The sequence below is a fragment of the Branchiostoma floridae genome, chromosome 6 (assembly GCF_000003815.2).
Source record: "Branchiostoma floridae strain S238N-H82 chromosome 6, Bfl_VNyyK, whole genome shotgun sequence".
Classification (NCBI taxonomy): domain Eukaryota; kingdom Metazoa; phylum Chordata; class Leptocardii; order Amphioxiformes; family Branchiostomatidae; genus Branchiostoma; species Branchiostoma floridae.
The window spans coordinates 5,846,303-5,871,229 of NC_049984.1; the positions used below are offsets into that span (position 1 = coordinate 5,846,303).

Below are 24,927 nucleotides of genomic sequence, written 5' to 3' on the forward strand. Positions count from 1 at the left end.
GAAGAACTGTCCCCACTAACGTTACCACTACGGGAAATGTTATGCTTTAGATATTTACTGAGCTCAAGGCGTCACAGAAAAAAATGCTTTAGTATATTTTCTGCACGTCTATCTGTTGCAATTTGTTGACATAACGGAACAATCATTCTTCACGCATGTTACAACATAGCTTGGTCTTGTGCCGCGTACGTCATGTTGTTACCATTCACAACCAACGTTGTGTAACGTTATAGTCAACGTGTTTTTCTCGCTCAGCCAAGGTTCGTCTGTCATATCAGGTCATCAACGCCCCGGGGGTCCCCCAACTAAACTCCCTTCTTCTACATATTGGCCGGTTAACGTCTTTCACAAGAGCCAGAATCAGACTTGGGTGAGTGTTTCTTTAAGAAGAGGGATTGCCTGTAAAGATGGTGTCAATGTTTAATTCGGTACTGTTACCTGTCTCCAAATAGTTGTCTGTTATAGAATGCTTCATCTAGAATTCTCTTTGAACTGTTTCTAGTGTGCTAAACTGTGCACTAAGCTGTAAGTCTTAATTCTCATAGTCTTCATAATCATCGCTCAGCTCACAGCAAAGCCTGAGTGAGTAGGTATGTCGGTTTACTCAGGTACCTACACCACATAAATGTATGATTATAATTCGAGGCACCTTCACTTTCCACCACAAATGTTCTAGCAATAGTAGCATGGCGATAAAACACTTCATCAGGTACGTCTGTGGGAGGGTTGCAACGTGACCTTAAGCTTGAATTCACAAATTTACCCAAAATCATATTTACATCGCTACGTTTGGTCATTACATATTTTTTACGTTGGATGCGCATGTTGTGAGTAGAAAAATACATGTACACGAATGTAGCGAACTAACAAGATGATTCGGCTAATTTGTAATAAGAAAATCTGGTGACATGGCTGTTGCTGGGCCGGTGAGCCCGGGTGTGCTTAATTGGGCCTCTGGGGTTTTTGGACATGTTAAACAACAGAAACACGACAAAGATTTGGCCATGCTACAGTTTCCCATGTTTGTGTGGAAGTGCTCGGCATGTCAGAAATCTGTGCACGCTGTACCCCGCACGATCGCTACAAGGTACATGTATCAGCTCGTTTTTACCATGTCTGATTTGTTTTTCTTTAAAGTGGCCTGCACTAGAAGGAGAAAGCCTCAATGTGCCTCAGACCTCACTATAAGATATGTTCGCCTTTCGTTAGACAGGCAGAGAAAAGGTTGCATAACACACACCAAGATAGAATCCATTATTCTATTTTGCATTTCACTATTCAGTGCATAGATGGCAACCACAGCGTTTAAGAAAGATCGCCCGTCCACGGCGGAGAAGGTGTGCTACGGCATCGGCGCCCTGTCGTACATGACCACTCGACACGTGTTGAACTTCTACCTGAACTACTTCTTAGTAACGGTGGCCCAGGTAAAGTACATTCTACAACATGCAACAGCTTGGAAATGTTTGGAACTAGAGTTCGGCAACCTCATACGTCCATGAAATACTTAGAGTTTTTGTAGATGATATTAGTGGCATACACATTAACGTGAGTTATGCACGGTGGTGTTCATCATTGATAAGCTTACACATGTATTCATCCATCCATTCATTCATTTGTAACAAGTAAAAAATCCCATCATTTATCATTAAGTGCAATGCCATTTTTGCATTAATTATGCAAATTAGTTCCTCATTTGCATGTTCGGTATCTGTTTATGTTCCACCAATCATGAATTACATGTGTTACATTTACTGAAGTCCAGTTATGGAAACAATGGGATTATATAAGTTCCTCATTAATCATGTAAATTGAGTTTTTGCATAACATTCATATCATTGAGTACATCTTTCACTAAGCTAACTGCATTTGTAAGTTAGGTAGAGATCAGACCGTTGAAATTCAATGCAATTCCACAAAATTACTTATTTCATGTTTCCAACTCCATCTTTCCTGTGTTTCCAATATAAATGGTGCCTTATTGGTTTATCCGCCTGTATTTTACAAGGTTCCTCCCCTTGGCATCCTCTTGGTCGGAGTTCTCGGTCGAGCATCAGAAATCTTGTCCTTTCCTGTACTGACATCTCTCATCACAAGAACCAACACAAGATGGGGGCAACTCAAACCATGGTGAGTAGTATACTGTACTACAATTACAATTACAATTATGTATTATTCAGTAAAACCACGAGGGGGGGGGGCAAAAAGCAATGACAATGTCATTACTTTTTGCATCCCCCTCGTACCACCCGACGAGTCTCAAAACAAGTAGTCAACCTCATCATTGTCTTTTGCAAACTCTCTCTCTCACTCATGACAGGGTATTGCCGCTCTCTCTCAAATATGTCGTTTGCATACACGACATACTATATTTTCCCATGTCTTCCATTTACCTGCAGGGTATAAACCTTGTCTGTCTTTATATATACAGGATTCTTGGCTGTACCCTGGCCACGGTTCTCTTGTACATGCTGTTGTGGTATGTCCCAGACGTGACGCCAGGTCTCAAGATCGCGTACTTCGTGGCACTTTTTATCATGGAGAGTGTTCTTGAATCGGTATGTACATATTTCAAGCAAAAACTCATGCAGAATTTAATGTAAATTAAACTTTGTGCATTGTCGGGATAAGCTAGGCAGACCTCTTACGTTAGCTGTATCCCGATTCCAACGGTTCCTGGGGTAGCAACCATTTTAAGCGGACTAAAACTAACAGGTCTGGATTCCAAGCTAGGTCTAACGCATACTAATGGTAACAGTCTTATGTTATAGGACGTTCTGTTGGCCACCGATCTGGTTTTTATCCATCGGCCCTCCTACATCGTTTGATAACCAAATTCACCCCCCCCCCCCCCGCATGAACATTGTTATACCAGCTTTCTTCCCCACCTAGGGCCTCACTCTGGCTCACAAAACCCTTGTGATGCACATCAGCGACGACTGCAGTGACAGGGAATCAGCCATTGCATTCAGTAAGTAACCGGCGAAAGGCTTAAAATTGATCTAGTTTATCAAGTCTGCTACAACGTATTTTTGAAGAACGCGAAGTATAAACAAACCATGGGAATGAGTAAACTTACATAGAAATGGTATGGACTAGGGGTGGGTACCGGTACAGAAAATTCAGGTCCAGGTCCGGTTCAGGTCCAGAAGATCAGGTCCGGGTCCGGACCTGACCCTGGACCTGATTCAGTATGTGAACACATGTGAATGGACGATAACCAAAACAATGGTCCATTTCGCCGCAAAGAAATCTTTATTGTGGAGTATTCGACACCCACTGGCGTTTTAAAATCCTACGAGGCTATCCGCCCCTGTACGATTGGCAGTAAAACTTGGTAGAAATGACTCTAGACTCTACTCTACTTCGCTCTTGTTATTTCCTTCAACGGGTAAGCCCTAAAACGTGTGAATTCTTGATATATTAGTAATCTGTTCATTTTCCAATCGGTCCAACATCCGATTCACCAAATTTTTTCAGGTCCGGGTTTTCCGGACCGGTCCAATGAGAAACACCTGTACACCGTACCGGTACCCATCCCTAGTATGGGCTCAATGAAGTACTACTAGCTATGATAGGGACTTAAGCTATTGTTTCTCAACTATGAAGGATCTGCAGCTGGGCTTATCGGTTTGGTCCTTGGTGTCGCCATTGAAGGCCAGGTCGTCGCGGCCTTCGGCGGGTCCCTGTCCGGTACCTGTAATCATGGCAACGACACTATCAACGGTACGGGCAGTAACTACACAATCACTCCTCAGACAGGTAAACAGGTACGACTGTTGTTCCCATCTGTGTTGGTCAAAGACATCTTGATCGTAGGACCAAGTTAAGAACGTTATATAACGTCATTGGTGGTGGTCTCATGTGGACTGGCTTTACATTGTTGGATTTAATGTTTAATCTTACCACATCTAATCATTAAAATCTTCGAAGGTTTGAAAGAAAACCAGGCTTGAATCAATTGAGTCGGTGTCGTTGCATAAAACATGCCTTGAAATAGTAATTTTCCTTCATGTGTTTCTCTATTACCACAGGAGGCCGGTTACCTGGTGGCGGCGGGAATCATCTGTCTCTTGGCTCTGATCTTCATCACTGTGACATTGACAATGGTCAAGGAACGGACAGGTAGTCTCGAGAGTTTATGGTTGACAAATGCATTTACTTCTTCTGTACCATCAGGAAGACCAGCTGCGTTGCGTCGAAATGCCACCTGATCACTGTCCTAAAAGTATTTATGATATCTTCCAGCATCCTCCAACCTTAGCCTGACTAAAATCGCACCCCTAGCGGCCGGTCCTACGATTGCCTAGGGAGGGGGTAATTAACTCCAGCCAGCGAGAGCTTTGAATGTGTAAACACAGGCTACTTCCAACCTTAGCCTGAGCTCAAACAAATAGTGCTTTCAGTGGAGAACTATTAATCAATTTTTTCATTATAAATTTCAAGTTTACATCTTTTATTCAGTTTCTTTGTTATCTTAGTCTAAATTCATATTGTTTGGATACCCAGCATTCCAACAGGAAAAGACCAATGAACCGCTGAGAAGCAGTCTGAAGCGAGTGATGACACACAAACCCTCCGTGTGCGCACTTCTTCTGCTTCTCTTCTGCATCACAGCCGGCTCTGTAAGTTGATGTAAATTTAATTTGTTTCCTCTACCAGGAAATGCTCGATGTAATTCGGTTTGATCAATTGAGGAACTTATCGTTTGGTTTAATATTTGCCGCAACATACTAAATACATATATAAAAATATCATGGAAATCCATCATTCCTATGTTCCATTATGCTTCTTGGAAGATTTTGACAAAAATTCTCCTGCAGTTCCAGAGCAAGCTGCTAGGGGGAGGGGGGGGGGCGCAAACATACACCACTTCTTCCTTACATCAAAAGCTATCAAAAGAAATCAAGACCATAGCACGTCCAGGTAAAAAGATACAAAAAAATTGAAGTTCTGCTGCAGTACTAAGGTCACACACCAGGGGGCCCAAAAAATTGACCTTGACCTTCGTCTTCCCAACCCCTACCCACATACCAAATATCATTGTAGTCTATCAAGAGGTTCTCAAGTTATTATGTCCACAAATATCCGGAAACACAAACACACACACACACACACACACACACACACAAACACACACACAGACACACTCAAAACTATACCTACATTTTTCATGGAGGTAAACATCCATCGATCATTAGCACACCCATTTCTGTACGATTATAAGTAAAGCAATAGTAGACTCTGAAGTCTTAACTCATTTTCAATGTCTTAAACAATCATTAGGTCACTTTACCCAGGTTTTTCAACAAAGCGTGGCGCTCTATGTTCAGTATTCCCTGGGCCTTGGAGGTCAGGTGCAGAACTGTCTTCTGGTCCTTGTGGTAAATATCAACTCTGTACTTCAGTAAGAGTTCTGTATTGAGATTGAACTATCTATCTTTTGTTCACCATTTTATGAGAGAATGGGTTAATGATCAGTTCCTCTAAATCTGACCCACTTAAATTACTGTAGAAAGTAGAAATTACACATGTATTATCACAAATGTCTCTATAAATTACATTCTAATTTTCATTTCTTAATATACCTCCGATGGTTCCTTGTTTACAGCTGCTGGAATGGACTAAGCTGTGATTTAGAGCCAGTCGGGATTATAGCCGAATTCGTGATTTGTTGATTTAAAGTTTTTGTAGCAATGTAGAAAATGGTAAAAAAAAACGAACCTTGACTAAGTCGTTAACTATTTAAAGGTCAAGAAGTGTGCTAAGTTTAATTTATTTCTCTTCTTCTCAAGCACAAGACTTATCTAAGACCAGAAATCATGCTTCTGTTTTATTTTCTGCGATGTTGATACGTACTAATTCTGTTTCAGCCACTTTTCTAACTGTATACTGCACTACTACTATGCTGCAGGTTTATGGCATATCGACTGAAAAGCAAAATAATCAACTACCCCGTTAAGTGGTCGATAAAGATTTTTATACGTTTGGATTTTCAGGGATGCTGTCTGATAGGCATTCCTGTTGTTATGTTGCTGATGACCAAGTTTGGTAAGAAGCCTGTGGCAGTCGGGAACATTCTGGTAAGATAATTCGCTTTATCGGAGACAAAATGATTGCACCGGGTGTAACTAAACGGGATTAATCAACATTTTCTCGCATCTTGGTCTGTTATATTTGTTTTCATTACTTAAACTGTTTTTAAAATCGTGTCAGACCGATGAATAAAATCGTTTTGTGTAGCGTTTTGTTGTATCAATAGTCACACATTTCAATTAGGTAACGCTAGTTCACCTTTATTCGCGGGGTAACCTTTATCCGCTGCATTCAAGACTAGGGCATTTAGAGATATTGAAACAACGGACGGTGGTTTCCAACTGCAATACCTAACAAAAATGCAATTTGAAACCACTGTCTATCGACGTGATATCCCTAAAGTCCCTGTTTGTAAGTAGAACGGATATAGGTTACCTCTCGGTTACTGGTGAACTAGCGTTATGTATACAAACGAGTCTGGACAACATTAGAATAGATAAACTATTTTCTTATCGTCTCTATATGTTTTCCTGCCAGATATTAATGCCTATCGTGTTAGGACTCCTGTTCGTGCCCGGAAATCTTGTTGCCGTTCTACTCATATTCGCGGCTTATGGAATGGCATATGCTTTGCCTTTCATTGTGCCATGGTACGTCATATGTATATAGATTACTGCAAACATGTCCTGAGCAAATGAGCATTTAAGTTTGATCTTATAACGATTATATCAACTCAGTTTAATCGTCATTTTCTCACATGTATATTCATTCACTTTATGCTTGTACACTATCATTAAATGCATTAATTGCTGTTCACTTAGCAATTGGCCCTTTGTTATCTGCAATAAATTTTTACATAGCTTGATGATGGTAGAAAAAACTGTCGCGATAGTAATTGTCAAAAACAACGTCTATCTATGACTGCTTTCAGTCCTTCTGTTTCTGGCTCTCTACGATATATACAGGATGATGTTATCCGACGTGTCAGACCTTCTGAAGCTCCAGACGGGCAGAAGTTACGACACGGTGCTGCACGGCGTCTTTATCACCTCCCAGCGGATAACAGGAGCGATCGGCTTTGGTGCCATTTCAGCTGCACTGGAGTGGGTATCAGTTTACTAGCATCATTGCTACCTCTTCTATTCGCCAACGATGTATTTAGAATGAAAACAACAACAACAGAGTGCTTCCACACTCTAATTAACAAGCACAGCTATCGTCACAGCTATCCTTCACCTGAGTAGACAGGTGTAACTTAGTGCCTTTCCCATACCAAGGGACTTGCACCTGGCAGGGATTTAAACACTTTCAGATTCTAAGTCTAACTCTAACCACAAGACAACGTTGTTCTTTTTTTTAGTTTTAAGAAGTTTTGCATAAAAACCTAAATGTTTACAGAATCGGCGGCTACAAGAGCGGAGTCTGTGATCAGCCAGAGTCAGTAGGTAGAGCTATCCGCTGGAACGTCACAGTGCTGCCAATGCTGTCCCTTGTGCTGAGCCTGGTGGTCCTGTGGCAGTATCCGGTCACGGAGGAGATGAGACAAAGGACTAAGGAAGCTCTGGAACAGATAAGGTTATAAGAATTGGCTTTTGAACATCACTTAAAATACTGCAATTTGTCCGTATGTATCAGTTCGATTGTGTCCCGATATTTTGACCAAAGAGGGTTATTGATATTCCAACTAAAGGAGTCATTTTTATTACCTTTTCATTCTGCAAATAGATGTTGACAAAATCCATTCAAATTTTCACAGGAAAGCAAGTGAAGAGGGATCGCGGCAACAGAGGAAGACAAAACATGACGGATACATGGCAGATAAAGTTGTTGTGGATGTGCGAGGAAAAGAAAATGAAAATGGAGTAGAGAATATGGGCTTCTCTACTTAGTGGTCGGTGTGGTCTAGCCATTAACCCAAAAGGCATTCTAATACTAGTAAGTACAATGTATTTCAATAAAGTTGACTCCCTGACATCAATTGCTACCCCACTCTGAGTGAGAGAGAGAAACACCCACACGAACGCATCTACGTAAGGAATATAACCACCATTTTTCATGGAGGTACTAGTAATAAAAAGAGGTTGGCCACTTTGAAAATACCACTATTGTTACAATAATCTCAGTGTTAAACTCCGTGACCGTATTCCGAATGAGGAAATCATAGCTAGACTGGGAATAGAACACTCTATTGTCGATGCCATCTGGCTTAGAAGACTAAGGTCCGGACATGTAGTAAGAAGACCACCAAACACATACATGTAAGTCCGAAAGCCAAGGCCCGGTGGGGCAGACCCCCGAAGCGCTGGAAGGATCAAATAGCAAAGGATATTGGACGGAGTATCAAGTTTGCGGAGACAAGTGCAAAGGACCGTGCAACCTGGAGACTTCTCACGGAGAGGAGCAAGGGGCCAGTCCCTGGCCTTAAGAAGATAGGCAGGTTACAATAATCAATCTAACCGCTAGGTGTCGCCACCGAGCGTGCACACTATTATTGCAACGTTGGTGTGAGACCGCACTCAAGCTATTTCGTCGTCTGTCCACGTGAGGGACGGGCTCACACGTGTAAATTTACGGATTGATACCCTGTACATACCTGCGATCAAGACAGGCAACGATGACCAGCAGTGTGGTGACTTGTCTGGCCTGGGTGCCGAGAGGTGTGGCTAAGGCTGTGCCGGACAAGGTGAGAGGGTAGCAGTTTCTTGTCGCCCCCCTCCCCCTGAGCGAGAGCTGTCCATATGATATAACGTTTACGCCCCTCTCCCTCTGCATGATAGAAGTAGCCCTGGTCGTTGTATTTGACGTTAGACAAATCAAATTAGGCTTCTAGCAACTCTTTCACTGGTCAGGCCCCTATAGGAGGTGATGGGGCCCAACCAGACCCTGACAGCGAGAGATTTGTGGTCGCTTCAAAAGGAAGAGGAAGAAGAGGATTTTACAGGCTATAAAATGCTCTGGAGACTGTATCTCTCAGTGTTTGGGAGTGGGGGGACGTCTCAGCTCATGTTTTACACTTAGGTTGATGATATGTAGGCTAAATAAAGAGCAACTGAGATTTACTCGTGTGTGCTTAGTCCAGTGGTTCGTAACCCTGACTCATGAAAACTCCTGAGATTTGGAGAATTTCGGCTGTTGTCACTCGTCTTACAGCAGAACATGAAAGGGATGGCAGTCTTTAGAAACTACAATTAAGCACTGTTCACTGCCCTTATGCTTGTTCATTGTGCTTGTCTAAAGAGCATTGTACTTTCCTTGGTACAATGAGCCTGTAAATGCTGTACATGTATCTGTCTTCTCTGTCATGACCAGTGGAATAGTAAGTTAGTAGCTCTTTAGTGAGATAAATTGGTTCGATTGGTTCACTTTCACTTCTACTCATCTGTTGCTTTACTTACGGACGTGTGGCGCGTTGACACACCCAATCCCTCGGCCTTGAAAGGCATTGTGCAGTTCAGTCAGCACTTGGATTGGAGACCACCAAAGAAGACTAGATGCTGTAGCCTGTCCAAGAATTTGTCTTACGGAAGGGACATAAAACGTGGGTCCCGTGTTTGAGGCGGTGCCTTGAGCACGTAATTCAGCCTCATTACTAAAAAAATTGGGTACCTACTGGCTGCAAATAATACACCAGATGTATCATATTTTCCACAGGTCCAGGTAGATAAGGAGGAGTTACAGCGTCTGATAAAGGAGACATCCAACAGCCTGAAGGAGCTGGAGGATGAGGAGAAGGAGGAGCAGGATGTGGAGGATGTTGAGATGGAGGGCGGGGCCACGGGAGGGGAGGATGCAGAGGATGACCTGGCAGAGTTTAACTTAGACAACTATGATGATGGTAAGTTCAAAGTAAAGTGGAATTGCCCTTCACTTTCACTTTTGCTCAATGTATTATTTGATAGCAAAACAGCACTACTTCTTGAAAGTAAAAATGGTAGAGTACCATTAATGCAAATACAAACAATGTATTATATTTTCCTGGAACCAAAGGGAAGGTAACTAGGCTTTCCCCGATCTGTTTATATATGAAGTGTCTCAAGTATTTCAAACTAGAAATGTGGAGGAAAAGTCTCATAACTTATGAGTTATATATTTGCAATACTAGTATTACAGTGTTTTCCCCGATACTTTTTTTTCTGAAGTATGTCTTTTTTGCTGTTAGATCCTGCGGGAAGTCTGATTGGTAACCTGGCCAGTCTGACGGTGTACGCCAGCAATGATGACGACCCTTACATCACTGTAAAGGAAGATGTGAGTATACACAATATATAAATTGTTTTTTTACATTTCACAACTCTTATCGAGTTCTCCTAAGGATGTGTGTGGTGAGACAGTGCATGGTTTCAAATAGAATTTGGCTCTTTCTCCCCACCTTTCCTCCCAATTCTATTAAACAGCCTTCCATATTGCTGTTTTAAACCTGTACATACTACTTTCTCTTTTCTTACCCGACTGTTGGTGACTTTTTTTATCATTTTACAATATATTTTTTCTCACCTTATTTAAACTGTGCACCCTTAACATAACTAGGCGGAGCTAGAAGAAGAGGAGAGAGAAGATTTCACCATCAAGTCTTCAGACAACCTGGTGATAGTGGGGAGGGCAGAGGAAGACTGCAGCATTCTGGAGGTCTACAGTAAGTAATGGTAACATATAGCATCTTATAAAATCATCATTTTATTCTAGTACTAAACCAATTTTTGTAGCATTTTGTTTCACATATTGTATTTAGTAACTCCCTTCAGCCCTGAGATGTTGACACTTCTGAAGGTTTTGGTACTCTCCTGTATTTCTGACAATATGGTACTGCTAGGTGATGGTTCAACGTTTTTAATGATATGCATGTGACTGGCACCATTCTCAACTTCATACAATAAAATGTTGAGTTCACATTAACAATATACTGTATTGTTTGTTGTATCTTCCTACTAAATTGTGGATTCAGAGATAATCCCAAACACATCCTGACTTCAGCCAGTTTCTACATTTTGCATTGCTAATGATGAAGTGTCTTTCAACAGTAAACTTGCTACGTAGGTGATGACATGCTATCATCTGGGTTACAGGTAGTATAATAAATGTTACTACATTGAGAAACTTCAGCTGTTTGACTGAGTTGTGCCATGTTCTTGTGTCCAGTTTACAATGAGGATGAGAAGGTCCAGTATGTCCACCATGACCTCATCCTTCCTGCCTTCCCATTGGCTCTGGAGTGGATGAACTTTGACCCTGGGGAGGACAAACCAGGTACACGGTACATGTATCCAAGGAGGTTATATTCAGAAGGAGATTGGACACAATTTGCCTTCATTCAGTGATGTTCCCCTCAGGTGAGAAGTAACAACTTCACGTCGAGGTGCTAATTACCCCCCGATCTGCATACGCCGGCAAGCAAGGGTCCTTTGTTTACAGTCTTTTTCAAGATAACTCGCACTGGAACAGTGACTTTAAAACGGGTTTTGAGTGATTTTGAAGAAGTTCTTGAAGAATCGAAGGCACCTGACTGTCTTGCAGACAACACAGAACTAGCGATAGCGATAGAAGTAACATTTTTACTTGTAATACGTGCGGTTTAGCTAAGCTGACCTCACTGTCACATACATGTAATTAACTGCCACTGCATTTAAACTAACGTATTGCATCTAGAAGTTCATTTTCTAAACGATAATATGTATTTTAAGACCATCAAAAATTCTTACCTTCAGAAGTTCAAGATCGTTCATACTTTTCTGCAACAATTGTCTTGCGTAGCGGAAATAAATAGACTATGGGGAGGGGGAGGGAAATCTTTATTCATCGCTACCGTCAAGTCAGAATACCGACTAGAAATTGTATGAACTATTTGATCGGAGGTTCCCAAGAAACACTTATTGTGACGTTATTTAGAAGAAACGTTATATTTAACTAAAAACAGAACACGACGATTACCACTCTTGGTTCAGATACGTAAATTTTATTCCGAACTACGTGGCCTTTTCGGCAAGGCCGTATCCACTATGGCGTCGATTTAGTGGTCTTCCCTTCCTCGGTAGTTTTCTGAAAAGCACAAACATGGACTCGATAAGACTGGGAACCTAGTTGCACAACGTTAACGTCACATAAACAAGTGGATATGAATTATGATGTCGCCGCGTGTACCGGCTAGAACTACAAACGATTAGGCATAATGATCAAAATATCGAGTACAAAATCCCATGTCGCTAATACATATAACCTCCCACCCTGCCCATGAGTGTGATGGATCCACGGAGTCCGTACTGACACAAAAATAAAGCAAAACTCAAACGCAGAGTCCAGTAAATCTAAACTGAGTCCAACGACAAACAATATTTCAATGGGTCACCAAAGCATTAAACTATCCAGGAAATTCGTCAGTTTCGGTGGGAAATTTGTTAAATAATTTTTATGGAGACATTTAATACAGAACATTTTTCATATTTTCGAGCAAAAAAATCCCGTACGCATCCACAAAAATGCTTATAAACTCACCCATGTCGATCGTACAGCGGTGAAACACACATCAAAATGGCCGTCAGCGTCTTGTCCAAATGATGCCGCCTTTTGCACACGTCACCCGCGCTTCCCAAATAAGGGAATCCGCGGAAACTGCCGGCATGCCGATCTCAGCCTCGGGTGATCTTCGGCCAAGCTCGGACGCGTGACGTCACAGTCGGGCTCTTCTGATTGGCGCTCGGGTAAAAATGGCGCCATTCCCTGAACCCAACATCCGATCAGAGCGGCACCGCCGGAGGGCGGAAACAAAAGGCCGCCACGGGAGTTAGCGGGTCTAAACAATACCGCGCAGCGGGGTATTAAGCCCGTCCAATCTCCTTCTGAATATAACCTCCTTGATGTATCTATGATTAAGGTTGAATCTCTAATCCTTTGTATGGTGGAGGTTCCTTTAGTCTGATCATGGTTATGGTTTTCCAAGAAATGGGTTAAAAAAGTTATTCCATATGCCATTTAAGTAGCAATGATAAGCTTTATTTCTTATCTGGTAAAAACATGGGTTAGGGACTGCAACTTTGATAACAATCTTTTAGTGTTTATTCTAGTAGAATTTCGACTAAGAGTCTGTTTGTTCCCCTTCAACGTTTTGAGATTAAATCAACTTTAAGGTAAATGTACAAAGTGAAATTATTTGAGAGAAAGTGAAAGTGATTGTGAGAAAGTGATTGTGTGAAAGTAAAAGTGATGGTGAGAAAGTGAAAGTGATTGTGAGAAAGTAAGAGTGATTGTGAGAAAGTAAAAGTGATTGTGAGAAAGTGATTGTGAGAACGTGAAAGTGATTGTGAGAAAGTAAGAGTGATTGTGAGAAAGTAAAAGTGATTGTGAGAAAGTGATTGTGAGAACGTGAAAGTGATTGTGAGAAAGTAAGAGTGATTGTGAGAAAGTAAAAGTGATTGTGAGAAGACATTACCACTCATTGTGCACTGTTGTTCCCCAGGTAATCTAGTAGCGGTGGGTAGTGTGACTCCAGGTATCGACATCTGGGACCTGGATGTGGTGGACAGTCTGGAACCAGTCGTCACGTTAGGCTCTCACAAGAAAAAGCCCAGCAAAAAGGTAAAACAAGATATACCAGTACTGTGTGTTGTTGAATTCCTGTGCCTATTTAGTTTGTATGACTGTATCCAGACATTCTTCCTGAATAGATGTTCCCTGCCATCCTGTTTTAGCTAAACTTGGTCAAAATCTCAAATGCCTTAATTTGTAGAAACAGTTGTCACTCTCTCGAATTCCTGTGCCTCTTTAGTTTGTATGATTGTAACCAGACATGCTTGCTGAGCAACTGTTCTCTGCCATCTTGTTTTAGCTAAACTTGGTCAAATGTTTAGAAACCTAAAAGGAGTATTATCTCTTCTAACAGAAGAAAAAGGTTTCAGCCCCACCCAGAGTTGGTCACACAGATGCAGTCCTGGACCTGTCCTGGAACAGACTAGTTAGGTGAGTTCAAGGTTATCTATCTATCCAGAAGAAATGTGTTTTCTAAAAGACTGTCCATATTGCTTTAGAAAATCTGTATGAAAATGGTATGATAAGTTTTGATAACATTCATTCTAATGCTGACTAGAGATGGGAGCACAAATGTCTAGCAGCAAATTAAAATCTACTAAATAGGTGCATCCCTCAATTATCTTGGATTTCCATCTCTTTCTTTGTAGGAATATTTTAGCCAGTGCATCTGCAGATCGCACAGTTGCATTGTGGGATCTGTCCCAGGGAAAACCTGTTACAACGTTATCCCAGCATAAAGACAAGGTGAGATGTCACTGCGAGCTGACACAACTATAATGCAAACTAAAAAGAGTACTGCTTTCTTTCTCTCAAGACATGTTTGTAAGGTAAAAGTTGTATTTGTTTGCTCATTGTGCTTAAACTAAAGGACAACATTGCTTGAATCTAAAGTAAAAGCCATGTGTGTTGAAATGTTTTACAGGTACAGACATTGGAATGGCACCCGTTTGAGGCACAGTCACTTCTTTCTGGGGGATTTGACAAGTATGTTTGCATTTATAATGTTATGTTGTCATTTACATCGTAAAATAAAATAAGGCAGCGCCCAAAGTGTATAGACAGTGCCCATCTCCATTTCTGTATTCCTTGTGCCACACAGTTCTCTATGCACTATAGCAGGGACTGGTCCACTGGTATAGTGGTGTGTGTTCAATTATTATACTCTTTGAATGTTGAGTGCTAAGTAGAGAAAGTGGTTTGTACCTTTTATAAAGTCCTGGTATGACCTGGTTGGGAATCAAAGCGTCAACGTAGTGCATACAGTCAAGGCTTGCACTCTGTAGGCTGTAACATTTAAGTTCATTGTAACATTAGTTCTGTCTCTTGTAGACATGCCATCTTGTATGACTGTCGGAGTCCAGGGGACACTCACAAGTCCTGGGCTCTGAGTGGGAGTTGTAATAGTTACCATTGTGTTCTGTGTTTTCTAGACACGCCATCCTGTATGACTGTCGGAGTCCAAAGGACAGTCACAAGTCCTGGGTTCTGAGTGGGGAGGTGGAGAGGGTCATGTGGAACCACTTCTCTCCCTTCCACTTCCTGGTAAGTAAAGAGATTGAAGCTCCGAAGTACAATATATTTTTCTCACATTCCTGTTCTAGGTAGATATGTTCTACAAGTGGTTACTGCAGTAGACAAAGTAGTCTTAACTCCCAGTTCACTTGTTGGCATTATCGTAAACTTATTTTTAAATTTGTAAAATAAAATCACGTTGTACGTTTCTGTCTGTTTCAGGCGAGCACAGACGATGGTTTTGTTTATAACGTTGACATCAGGACAGACAAGCCTGTTTTTACATTAAGTGCCCATCCACAAGCGGTAACAGGTAAGTGTAAGCAGTTAGTGAACATTTGTCAATCAATTTCCCCCACATGTAGCTAATAGCAACTTGGCAATAGTGTTATTTTTTTTAGTGCTATTCATTGAATTTCAGCAAGTTAGTCATTTGAATTACTGAGTAAAGGGAACTGCTGTAATGTTTCACAAAATGCTTCAAAAGCAGTGAATGCTTAGCAACTGAATCAGATGGAAAGTTCTGCAGTGAGCAACCAACGTCTTTCACTCTGCATTCATCCCTCAGTGAGACACGTGGAACAGTATTGTTCTTGTTTTTATCTACCTTTTTACTTTTACCTTTTATTCGGCCTGTCACAGACCAGTATCCCCGCTGTGGCTTCCTGAGTGTTTCAGGTCTAAATGTTGTACAATGTGATCTATGATGTGATACTTCAACATGATCATCTCCTGTCTGTTTCCAGGCCTGTCCCTCAGCAGTGCTGTACCAGGCTGTCTGGTGACAACATCAAGTGACAAGACACTGAAAGTCTGGGACATCCAGGACAACAAGCCTGCTCTCATGTTTCAGAAGGAGATGAAAATGGTGAGAACATTATCCAGCACTTTGATAAAAGTTGTAAAAGCTAAGTTAACGGTTTTCCATACCAGGGAATTAAGTTTTCTAAACAAGAAAGAAATAAGAAATGGTTTGGAGCAAGGTATACACACTTCAGATATCCTGGTGTTCAAAACATACTCGAGAAAACCACAACAGTTGTAGTGTACCTTGCAAAGTTATTATATCAGAGTTGATTTCAAACCTTCTGAGCCTGTATTTTGTGTGAGAACCAAGTAAGCCATGTTTTGAGTTGTTGCTATTGTCCTGTTGTGTCTAGGGTGGTCTGACGTGCGCCCGAAGCTGCCCGGACTCCCCGTTCCTGTTTGCCATGGGAGGAGAGAAGGACAGTCTGAGGGTGTGGAGTGTCATGGACAGTGGGAACACAGCAGGTACGTCTGAGGGTGTGGAGTGTCATGGACAGTGGGAACACAGCAGGTACGTCTGAGGGTGTGGAGTGTCATGGACAGTGGGAACACAGCAGGTACGTCTGAGGGTGTGGAGTGTCATGGACAGTGGGAACACAGCAGGTAAGGCTGAGGGTGTGGAGTGTCATGGACAGTGGGAACACAGCAGGTAAGTCTGAGGGTGTGGAGCTCATGGACAGTGGGAACACAGCAGGTAAGGCTGAGGGTGTGGAGCGTCATGGACAGTGGGAACACAGCAGGTAAGTCTGAGGGTGTGGAGTGTCATGGACAGCGGGAACACAGCAGGTAAGTCTGAGGGTGTGGAGTGTCATGGACAGTGGGAACACAGCAGGTAAGGCTGAGGGTGTGGAGTGTCATGGACAGTGGGAACACAGCAGGTAAGGCTGAGGGTGGGGAGTGTCATGGACAGTGGGAACACAGCAGGTAAGGCTGAGGGTGTGGAGCGTCATGGACAGTGGGAACACAGCAGGTAAGGCTGAGGGTGTGGAGTGTCATGGACAGTGGGAACACAGCAGGTAAGTCTGAGGGTGTGGAGCGTCATGGACAGCGGAAACACAGCAGGTAAGCCAAAAGGAGTTACTCAAGCAACTGGATATGGTTTTGGACAGCCATCCATGTCTTTTGTCAGCGATTTTTGGCATATCTTTTACCTGGATGTCTAACCTTCATCAACAGCAGGTAAGGCTTCTATAGGGTCATGTAGGGCTGCATACCTACATCTTACGTCAGGTACAGGTGCAGTGCTGGTACAGATGTTTAGGTACAGGTAAGTGCAGCTTTGTGACGGCGCCAATAGGGAACGTGTGCGTGACGTAACCACTAGCGGACCCTACCACTTACATGGGTGGTGGTCCAGACCTATCATAACAATCACTATATAATGTGACTGTGACTTTGGTTGTTTATCACTTTGTATTTTCTGCCCTTTTTAGTGCAAACAAGATTTGAAGGCAGACCCAGACCACAGCTCCCCACCCAAACACCATCAGAGATGACTTCAGCTGACCAGCCAGAAGTGAGTGAGCAGTTAGGAACCCAAGTTTAAGGCTCCGTTCATTATGCAAAAATCCAAACAGTTTTATCCGTTTAGCCAAAAAATCTGACAGCAAATGGTTTGCATTTTGAGTTAATGATGCAAACTTGTACCCATTGGTAAATTGTTCCAGTTCCTTGAAAAGGGCATAGTAATGCATGGTTATGCGACCTGGGACATGTTAAAGATTCTACTTTTTTACACCACCAACTACCAGTATGAATGCATGTGCCCAGTTGTAAGATGGATCCACGCCGCTTTTGGATTCATGATGACAATTTGCAATTCCTGATGATTAGAAACCGTTTCCGATCCACCTTGCTAGGAGGTCCGGAAAAATCTGTTTGGAATCCGAAATGGAGCATTCGTGATGACAAATTTATCTGTTTGATCCTACTAAAAAGGATGAAACTTCATTATGCACAAACTTAACACAATTTACAGCAGCAGATGACACTTAATCACATTGTAGAAGTTACAGTAGAATCCAGCTAATTGCATTACTGCCTATCGCATACTTCGGGGATCTGCATAAAATTCTGAAAATTCAAACCATTTCCCATTCACCCCATTATAAGTGTTATGGCATAATTGCATAAGCCATTATGGCAGACTTCGAGGATCTGCATAAAGTAATAAGGAAACGTCAACATTGAGCTCACAAGAGTCTGTTCAAAGGCATTAAATCACCATAATTTTCAAAATCGCATTAAAATGGCCAACGGAAAATGACTGCCGATGCGATGCCAGTTCTGTCTGACGTTGGCACCACTACAGAAAATGTGGCATTGGTCTAGCATCGGTCTATGTAAAGGATAAAAACTGTCCAAACTTCCTTAGTTGTCTCTTTGTGGTCACAAATTGCAAAGTAAATCATCTAAAACCTTCCAAAGACCGAGAAATTTATTTTAGAAGTTTCTTTTATTTCACTGGAGGAATAGTTACAGTATTTCGTGGTTAGTCATATCTGATACTGCATGTGGATGTATGTGCATGACTGTGAAGTAACCTGGGTTTTATTCTGTTTTTTTTTCAGATGTAAATTAATCTGAAGGATGCCACAAGCAGTGCTGATCACAATGTTGACATAAAAAGGAGGGCAGATCAACTAATCGTCAATGCAACATGCATTTTGTTGTGCTATCCTAGACCTGCCACTTTTTGCCACTCACTGCCAAAGCTTGCACATGATTCTTTGGTTTTGGACAGATGCAGTTGGGTATGTCCAACTTTTAGAAGATGAAAATCTTCTATAGAGTCGATTCGGAGTCACCGAGAGGGCTTTGAAATAGTATTTGTAGTAAGTTTGAACTATTCTAAGTAAAAGAATATTTCAGCCACTGAAGTTCTAAACTGTTCAAACAATTGAAAATGAAAGTTTGGACATGTTTGAACCTATCTATTTATGTTGGAAACATTCGGAAATTAATTAATATGGTACAAATATCTCTTTATTTAGAACAATTTAGAAACATCTATGTGTTTTTGTTATTGTTGGAACATGTGATCAAATGTTCCAACAATTTGCGTCATTTTTTTCCTCCATAAAAACTTTTATTACCACCATAAACAAAGGTGCTAGGCTGGATCTTTTGTTTGGGTCTTGTATTTTTAGATTTTCTTTAGTAGACACTGGTGGCTCTTTTGTGAGAAGGTGTCAGACAGACAGAATTTCGTGTACTTGGCAGGGATGTGTGACTTGCCCTCTCCCCAGCCCACTGACCCAGTTTTACCATTTTGTTTCCATGTTCGAACATGTGATCACAAATGATGAATCTATGTTGGAACAGTTTAGAAACTAACAGAAATAATGGATTTGATGTTAGAGATATTTCTAACATGTATGAACACTATAGAAAATATTTAGAACACTAGAAAGGCCGACATTTGCTTAAGAGCAAATACAGCATATTTCAGCCATACCCCTTCCTACGCAACATTGGACTGTTCCAAATCACCCCTGCGCAAAAATGGAACATCCTCTTAACAGTACATTATCCCCCAAAGTGGACTGGTATTGTGAATTGATTCCAGGTAAAAACAGAGCTTGCTTCTATTTTTCAGAAAATGACAATAATCACACCTTCCATTCAGAAAATTTTCATCATGACTGAAAATTGTTGAATGACTTCATGTAATGTCGTTAACAATTTTCAGTACGATAACTAGGTGTAAGTTTAAAAAAGTATAAGCTCCTTGTGATGTGGGTACATTTATTATTGCAGTGAACTTTTTTTATTCAAGTAGGGCATACGATTTAATAATTATCAAGCAGGTGCAGGTACTGTAGGAGCGTTTGTTTTCTTCAAGCTGTAAAACTGTTAAACTTTTTTACTTTGTATGCAATCAGCCATCGAGCCTATTCTTACTTTAGTTTAACAACTCAGTCCTGCCAGACCCGGAAGATACGATTGAACCTTGTTCGAGGATTTATTTTCGTCTGTCTGGTCAGTCTGTTCATACCCTGGCGCTGAGAGTGTTTTATTGGGCTGAAACTCTGGCAGTTTAAAGTTACTTACAATTTAAATGTTCAAAGTTTATGTCAAACAACAACAGCACTAGGAACACATACATTTGCTCTGGAGAAAATACAGCAGTTTTCGCAAGTTCCAGTCCAGTGATAGAAATGTGGCCACTATAGACAGGTGGTCACTATAGAGAAAAATGCTGATCTATTGACTAGGAGCCATACGTTACACATGATTTCAGTACACTGATCATTAATCATATAAACATTGCACAGGTAAGCCAATTGTTTAGATGTACAATTAAGTTCAAATAATTCTGAAGAGAAATATTGATGAGAAAATAATCATTCTCGCCACTGTCTAACTTATAATTACGTATCAAAACTAAACGCAGATTTTCTAACTAACGCACCTTTCGCCGACTTCATCAATGGACCGCCGGCTATCAATCAAACACGGCTGTTGATTAGACTTAGAGTTTCAAACAGTCATGTGCTGTGTGCCAGTTGACAGCGAACTTCATGCTACGTGATGTTTTACATTGCTTGGACCTTCTTTCCTACAGCGAAGATACTAGCGCTATAAATAAGCGCTTCAACTAAGGATGGCAACCCGTACAATATTTTTGTATACTGTTGAGCTAAGTAAAGTTTGTTGTTTATGAGGTTTTAGTTGTCTTTGAAGCTTTGACCCGAAATATTTTAAAGTCAAACTGCTGAAGAGAAGTAAGTGACTGCTACGATTATCGTAGATATGGCCCTAAAAAAACTGATAAAAGAAGCCTTCTCAATAGTCTAAAATGCAAGAGCTTCCGGGGGGGGGGGCTTCGCCCACCTGGGTCCCCCCCACAGTGGCCCTGCCCCTGGACCCCGCCAGGGACATTCGGCGGCCCCCGGACCCCTGTCCGACGCTTTGAAAAAATCCTGGCGAGAAGTCTGTACGGCCTGAGTCTTCAAGTTAACGTATTGTGTGGCCCCGCTTATGAATATTAATAAGCCTTCGCTTTCCTCTTCGCTGATTGGCTGAACCATTAATTGAATTAACTCTTCCTGCCGGCTAGACGCAGGTGCAGATGTCGGCTCTGTGGTGTGAACGTCCGAAAGGTCATGGCATGGAGAACGAAAGAAAACCAATTTCCCATAAAAAAGTGCTGTAATTAAGCCTTTTACAGTACTTTATGCCAAAAATTTTACTTGGATCATTTTACCAACTATCTTATGCCTATCTATACCAAATGTTACTCATACCAGGGTACAGGGGTGCAAAATATACCGTTATAAGACCGTCAACAACAGTCGCACGGAGCTAACAGCGCAGCGAAAATACCATCGCTAGCGTTTCAACTTCAGATAACAAGTTATAAGTACTGTTGAACTCAGTAACGTTAAAGTTTGTTTTTAGTTGCCTTTGACGGTTTGACCTGAAATAGTGTTACGCTAAACTCCTGAAGAGAAGTTAAGTGACAGCTGAGATTATCATAGATATGCCCCTAAGAACTGATACAATATAAAGCCTTCTGAATAGTCTAAAATGCGAGAGCCTTAGGCGGGCTTCGCTCCCCCTGGCGGGAACACTGCTATATACGGGATCATGAGGCCCCGCTTATGAATATCAATTAGCCTTTGGCCTCCTCTTCGCTGATTGGCTAGGTCTTTGATTCAATTAACTCTCCGCGGCTGACGCGCACAGGTGTGGCTCTGTGCGGGGTCACGGAAGGTCACGTCAGGAGGCCAAAAGAAAACAAATTTCCCCTCAGAAAAGTGCCAAATTTAAGGTCATTCGGTCCAGGAACGGCGGAGATGAATCACTTTGAAGATTTGACAGGAGAAAGAAAGAAGAAAGAAACATTACGAATACAATATATTTCACCATACTATGTATGGCTGAAATATAATTACACAGATGTTATAAATAGTTCTAAACAATTACTTATCATAGTTAGAATGTTATTAAGATTTCCAAAATGTTGGAACAAAAGGCAAGAAATACCCTCTTGGTAATGTGGAATTGACTCTACAAAAATAAATTTATTTTTGTTCACATGCTCTAATGAAAATGCAACATTGGTAGCATTAGACCTACCAATTTACAGGTAGTTGTATAGTAAATGACTAAGAATTTATGTCAGAAAATTCCCAATTATGAGAGAAGAATCATATTCACAAAGATCTTTTGATTTTCCGTACATTGTACTGAAATGAATTACCCTTCAGTCTAGTACATTATGTGACCCCAAGTTCTTCTCGCCATTGTACAAACCAGTTTGGTAACTCATTTTTCCATACTGTTTAAGTCTTTGAAAATAAACATCCACAGGTGCTCCCTATGCAATTCATTGTGTTGTTATCAGTTTAGCTTTACTTACTTGTCAATTTTGATTTACTAAAACACAATTCCTTATACTTCAGTGTAGTTGTGCAGTTCTTGCTCAGACTACTTGTTTTTTTGAAAAATGAAAAATAAGGTAAAAACTAGCCACCAATAATTGTGACTGAAACGGCATGGATATGTTCTAAGGATTCACAATGAAAGTATATAATGTCTCCAGGAGATGCATCCCAAATGTGGAGACAGAATGCATTCGAGGTCAAAGATCATGAGAAACATTCATCTACTAGTATTTATTTAGATATACTGCAATTATTGAAGGATTAAAATAACAATATCACTTTTACAAGATACCATAACAGAATCAGACTGCAAGGTTTGAACCGTCGAGTGGTGGGTTCTTTTTTGACATGCTCAAGTTATATATACACCAAGGAGGTTAAAAAGTAACCAATCACCAGTCTGGACTTGAAATTTCCTTTCATTTGGTGGAAGTCATTCTGGAAACAAGGTTGTAACTCGCTGCCACTATGGTCTCTATCTAGACCTATCTGCTCAAGTAATCTGCAATGACATCTCAGGCGCGGTACAGTTCTACAGTTGGTTTATTCTCTCAGCCACTGCAGCCTCTGTGCATTGCGGAGGTTGTCTCTTGAGGTTCTATTACTCTCTGCTCCTACGCATTCGTGTTAGTGTAAGCTCATTTAATATTAACAATGTCACATCCCTTTTCCTAAGATCAATTCTTCTTAACACAATGTTATGGTCTTTCTCTGTTGTTATACAATTCTAGTGTTTTCTTTCGTCTCATTTAGAGTCTTTCTTTGCTCTTGATCAAGTGTCCTTTTGCAATCTCAGGTTCCGTGCAATCTGGATTCCTTTCAGTTGTAAGAAAAATGGTCCATGGCATCCTCGCATGTATTACCGGTAGTTGATTAGTAAGTTAACATGCTAACTCTAAAGTCTATAACATGCTTATCTTCTCATGCATGCATGAATACTTTACAAAGTCTTTCAGATGTGCTGGTGTGCGCACGATCCTTCCAGATCTGGTTGTAGTCTGCTCAGCATTCGTTGGCTTCTGTTCAGCAGTTGTTGTTGGCTGTTCATTGTTGACAGTTGCTTCTGTTGCATTGTTGTGGTCAACGTCGTCAGTTGTCACTGTTGCTGGTGGGGTTTCTTGTGTCCTCGGAGGCTCTGGTGTGAGTAGCGCAGTAGTCATAGGTATGGTTGTTCTGGTTCTCCTACCAAACAACCTCTGTACCGGACTGCTGTTGACGCCCTGCGTCGGTGTGTTTCTGAAGTCCAGTAAGGCCAAGTACGGATCCATCTTTGCCAGAAGTGCTTTTTCCATAAGCTTCTTTACTGTCTTGACCGCGTTCTCTGACTTACCATTACTTTGGGGATATCCCGGGGACAATGTAATGTGGTGGAAGTGCCACTCTTTGGAAAATGTCTCGAACTCTGCAGACAAAAACTGCGGTCCATTGTCACTCATGACGGTGTCCGGGATACCATGTCTAGCGAACTGCATCTTCAGCTTCTTTATGATGGTTGCCGATCTTGCAGTGTCTACACAGTTGTCGATCTCAAAGAAGTTTGAGAAATAATCCACTGTGATCAGATACTCTTTTCCACGGAAGTTGAACATGTCTATGCCCACTTTCTCCCATGGTCGCATTGGAACTGGATGTGATAACAGAGTCTCCTTCTGTTGTCTGGTTCCGACTGTCTGGCACCATTCCAGTGCTGAGTACCCAATCATCTTATGCAGGGCAAGTGTATGCCACTATGGAGATAGAAGGAAGAGAAGGAAGATTCCAGTTAGATCTCGGTGCTACATGCAATGTCATGCCAAAGACGGTATCGGATCGGAACAGAATTCCGTACCAAGTGGATGGACCACAGAGAACGTTGAACATGTATAATCTGACATTGCTTGAATCTGAAGATGTTAAAGAAATCGGCTTCTGACACCATGTAACTCGCTGCCTCTGTAGTAGAAATAACTTTAGCCCCTTAGCCTTTAGTTAGTGAACCGCCCTGGGTGGAGCCCTTCCTATCATCAACGGAACTCCCCTTTGACTGTAACGTATGAAAGACAACGCCTCTTTTAATTTCATTACGTCACGTTGTAAATGAGTCACCGTGCATTCCCGCCGCTGCCACCTTCTCTCCAACCAGGGAGGTTCGTGTTCCATTGAACCAAGGAGGTTAATTTAACCTCCTTGGTCCAACTTGAAGTTCAATTTCTCGGCTCCGTGTCCCACCCTACAGCTGGTAAAGAGCTTCAAAATATGGCGCTATCTAAGGTAAAACCACTTTCTCTTTTCTCGTTCCTTTCTAGATCGTTCTAGACGAGAGGAGTCGCTCCAAGTCCAACTCGCCCCAGGGCGATCGGCAATACTGGGTCGCTCATAGTATATCCTACTTCTAAATATGACTTTTTATGCTAACAAAACCTCATGACTCTAATTCTAGCTTCTTTTATGATATTTTGCGTTGCATTTCATTTAGCAACAGACAGGAATAAATTATTAATGTGTCTAGCTCAAGTTGGGACAAAAGGGCGTCTGCAGATAGACTGGGAACATTCAGAGATTGTTTGCAAAATTTTAGGTGAATAGCTTCGATTGGTGATGATTTTGGGGTTTTGAATGACCCCCAGATTTCCGAACCATACAACAATACGGGCTTCACGCATGTGTTAAATAGTTTGTGTCT

General features: G+C 41.5%; 4 protein-coding genes and 1 long non-coding RNA gene across 5 annotated transcripts; 3 read left to right on the top strand and 2 right to left on the bottom strand.

Annotated features, from left to right (window-relative positions):
• The first annotated feature begins 956 nt into the window (after positions 1-956).
• Positions 957-4,424, top strand: LOC118418031 (sodium-dependent lysophosphatidylcholine symporter 1-B-like). Its single transcript, XM_035823824.1, has 6 exons — positions 957-1,427; positions 2,009-2,130; positions 2,432-2,558; positions 2,893-2,971; positions 3,610-3,770; positions 4,035-4,424. The coding sequence occupies exons 1-6, from the start codon at positions 1,290-1,292 to the stop codon at positions 4,212-4,214; spliced, it is 807 nt and encodes a 268-aa protein (XP_035679717.1). The 5' UTR covers positions 957-1,289; the 3' UTR covers positions 4,215-4,424.
• Positions 4,425-4,512: 88 nt separating this feature from the next.
• On the top strand, positions 4,513-8,442 carry LOC118418032 (sodium-dependent lysophosphatidylcholine symporter 1-like). Its single transcript, XM_035823825.1, has 7 exons — positions 4,513-4,625; positions 5,301-5,384; positions 6,000-6,083; positions 6,574-6,686; positions 7,002-7,139; positions 7,435-7,611; positions 7,793-8,442. Exons 1-7 carry the CDS (start codon positions 4,563-4,565, stop codon positions 7,923-7,925), a joined length of 792 nt encoding a protein of 263 aa, XP_035679718.1. The 5' UTR covers positions 4,513-4,562; the 3' UTR covers positions 7,926-8,442.
• An 82-nt stretch (positions 8,443-8,524) lies between these two features.
• LOC118418066 (periodic tryptophan protein 1 homolog) lies at positions 8,525-18,847 on the top strand. The gene is made up of 15 exons (XM_035823894.1): positions 8,525-8,719; positions 9,688-9,871; positions 10,196-10,284; positions 10,564-10,669; positions 11,173-11,280; positions 13,484-13,602; positions 13,907-13,983; positions 14,202-14,298; positions 14,477-14,538; positions 14,985-15,096; positions 15,289-15,379; positions 15,813-15,934; positions 16,227-16,338; positions 17,307-17,389; positions 18,444-18,847. Exons 1-15 carry the CDS (start codon positions 8,651-8,653, stop codon positions 18,447-18,449), a joined length of 1,437 nt encoding a protein of 478 aa, XP_035679787.1. The 5' UTR covers positions 8,525-8,650; the 3' UTR covers positions 18,450-18,847.
• LOC118418067 lies at positions 11,965-12,749 on the bottom strand. Its single transcript, XR_004831432.1, has 2 exons — positions 12,523-12,749; positions 11,965-12,069 (listed from the first exon to the last, which is right to left on the bottom strand). It is a non-coding gene; the product is annotated as an uncharacterized LOC118418067 (long non-coding RNA).
• A 4,320-nt stretch (positions 18,848-23,167) lies between the features above and the next one.
• On the bottom strand, positions 23,168-23,968 carry LOC118417540 (uncharacterized protein K02A2.6-like). Its single transcript, XM_035823127.1, has one exon. It carries the CDS (start codon positions 23,966-23,968, stop codon positions 23,168-23,170), a length of 801 nt encoding a protein of 266 aa, XP_035679020.1.
• Between the last annotated feature and the right edge of the window lie 959 nt (positions 23,969-24,927).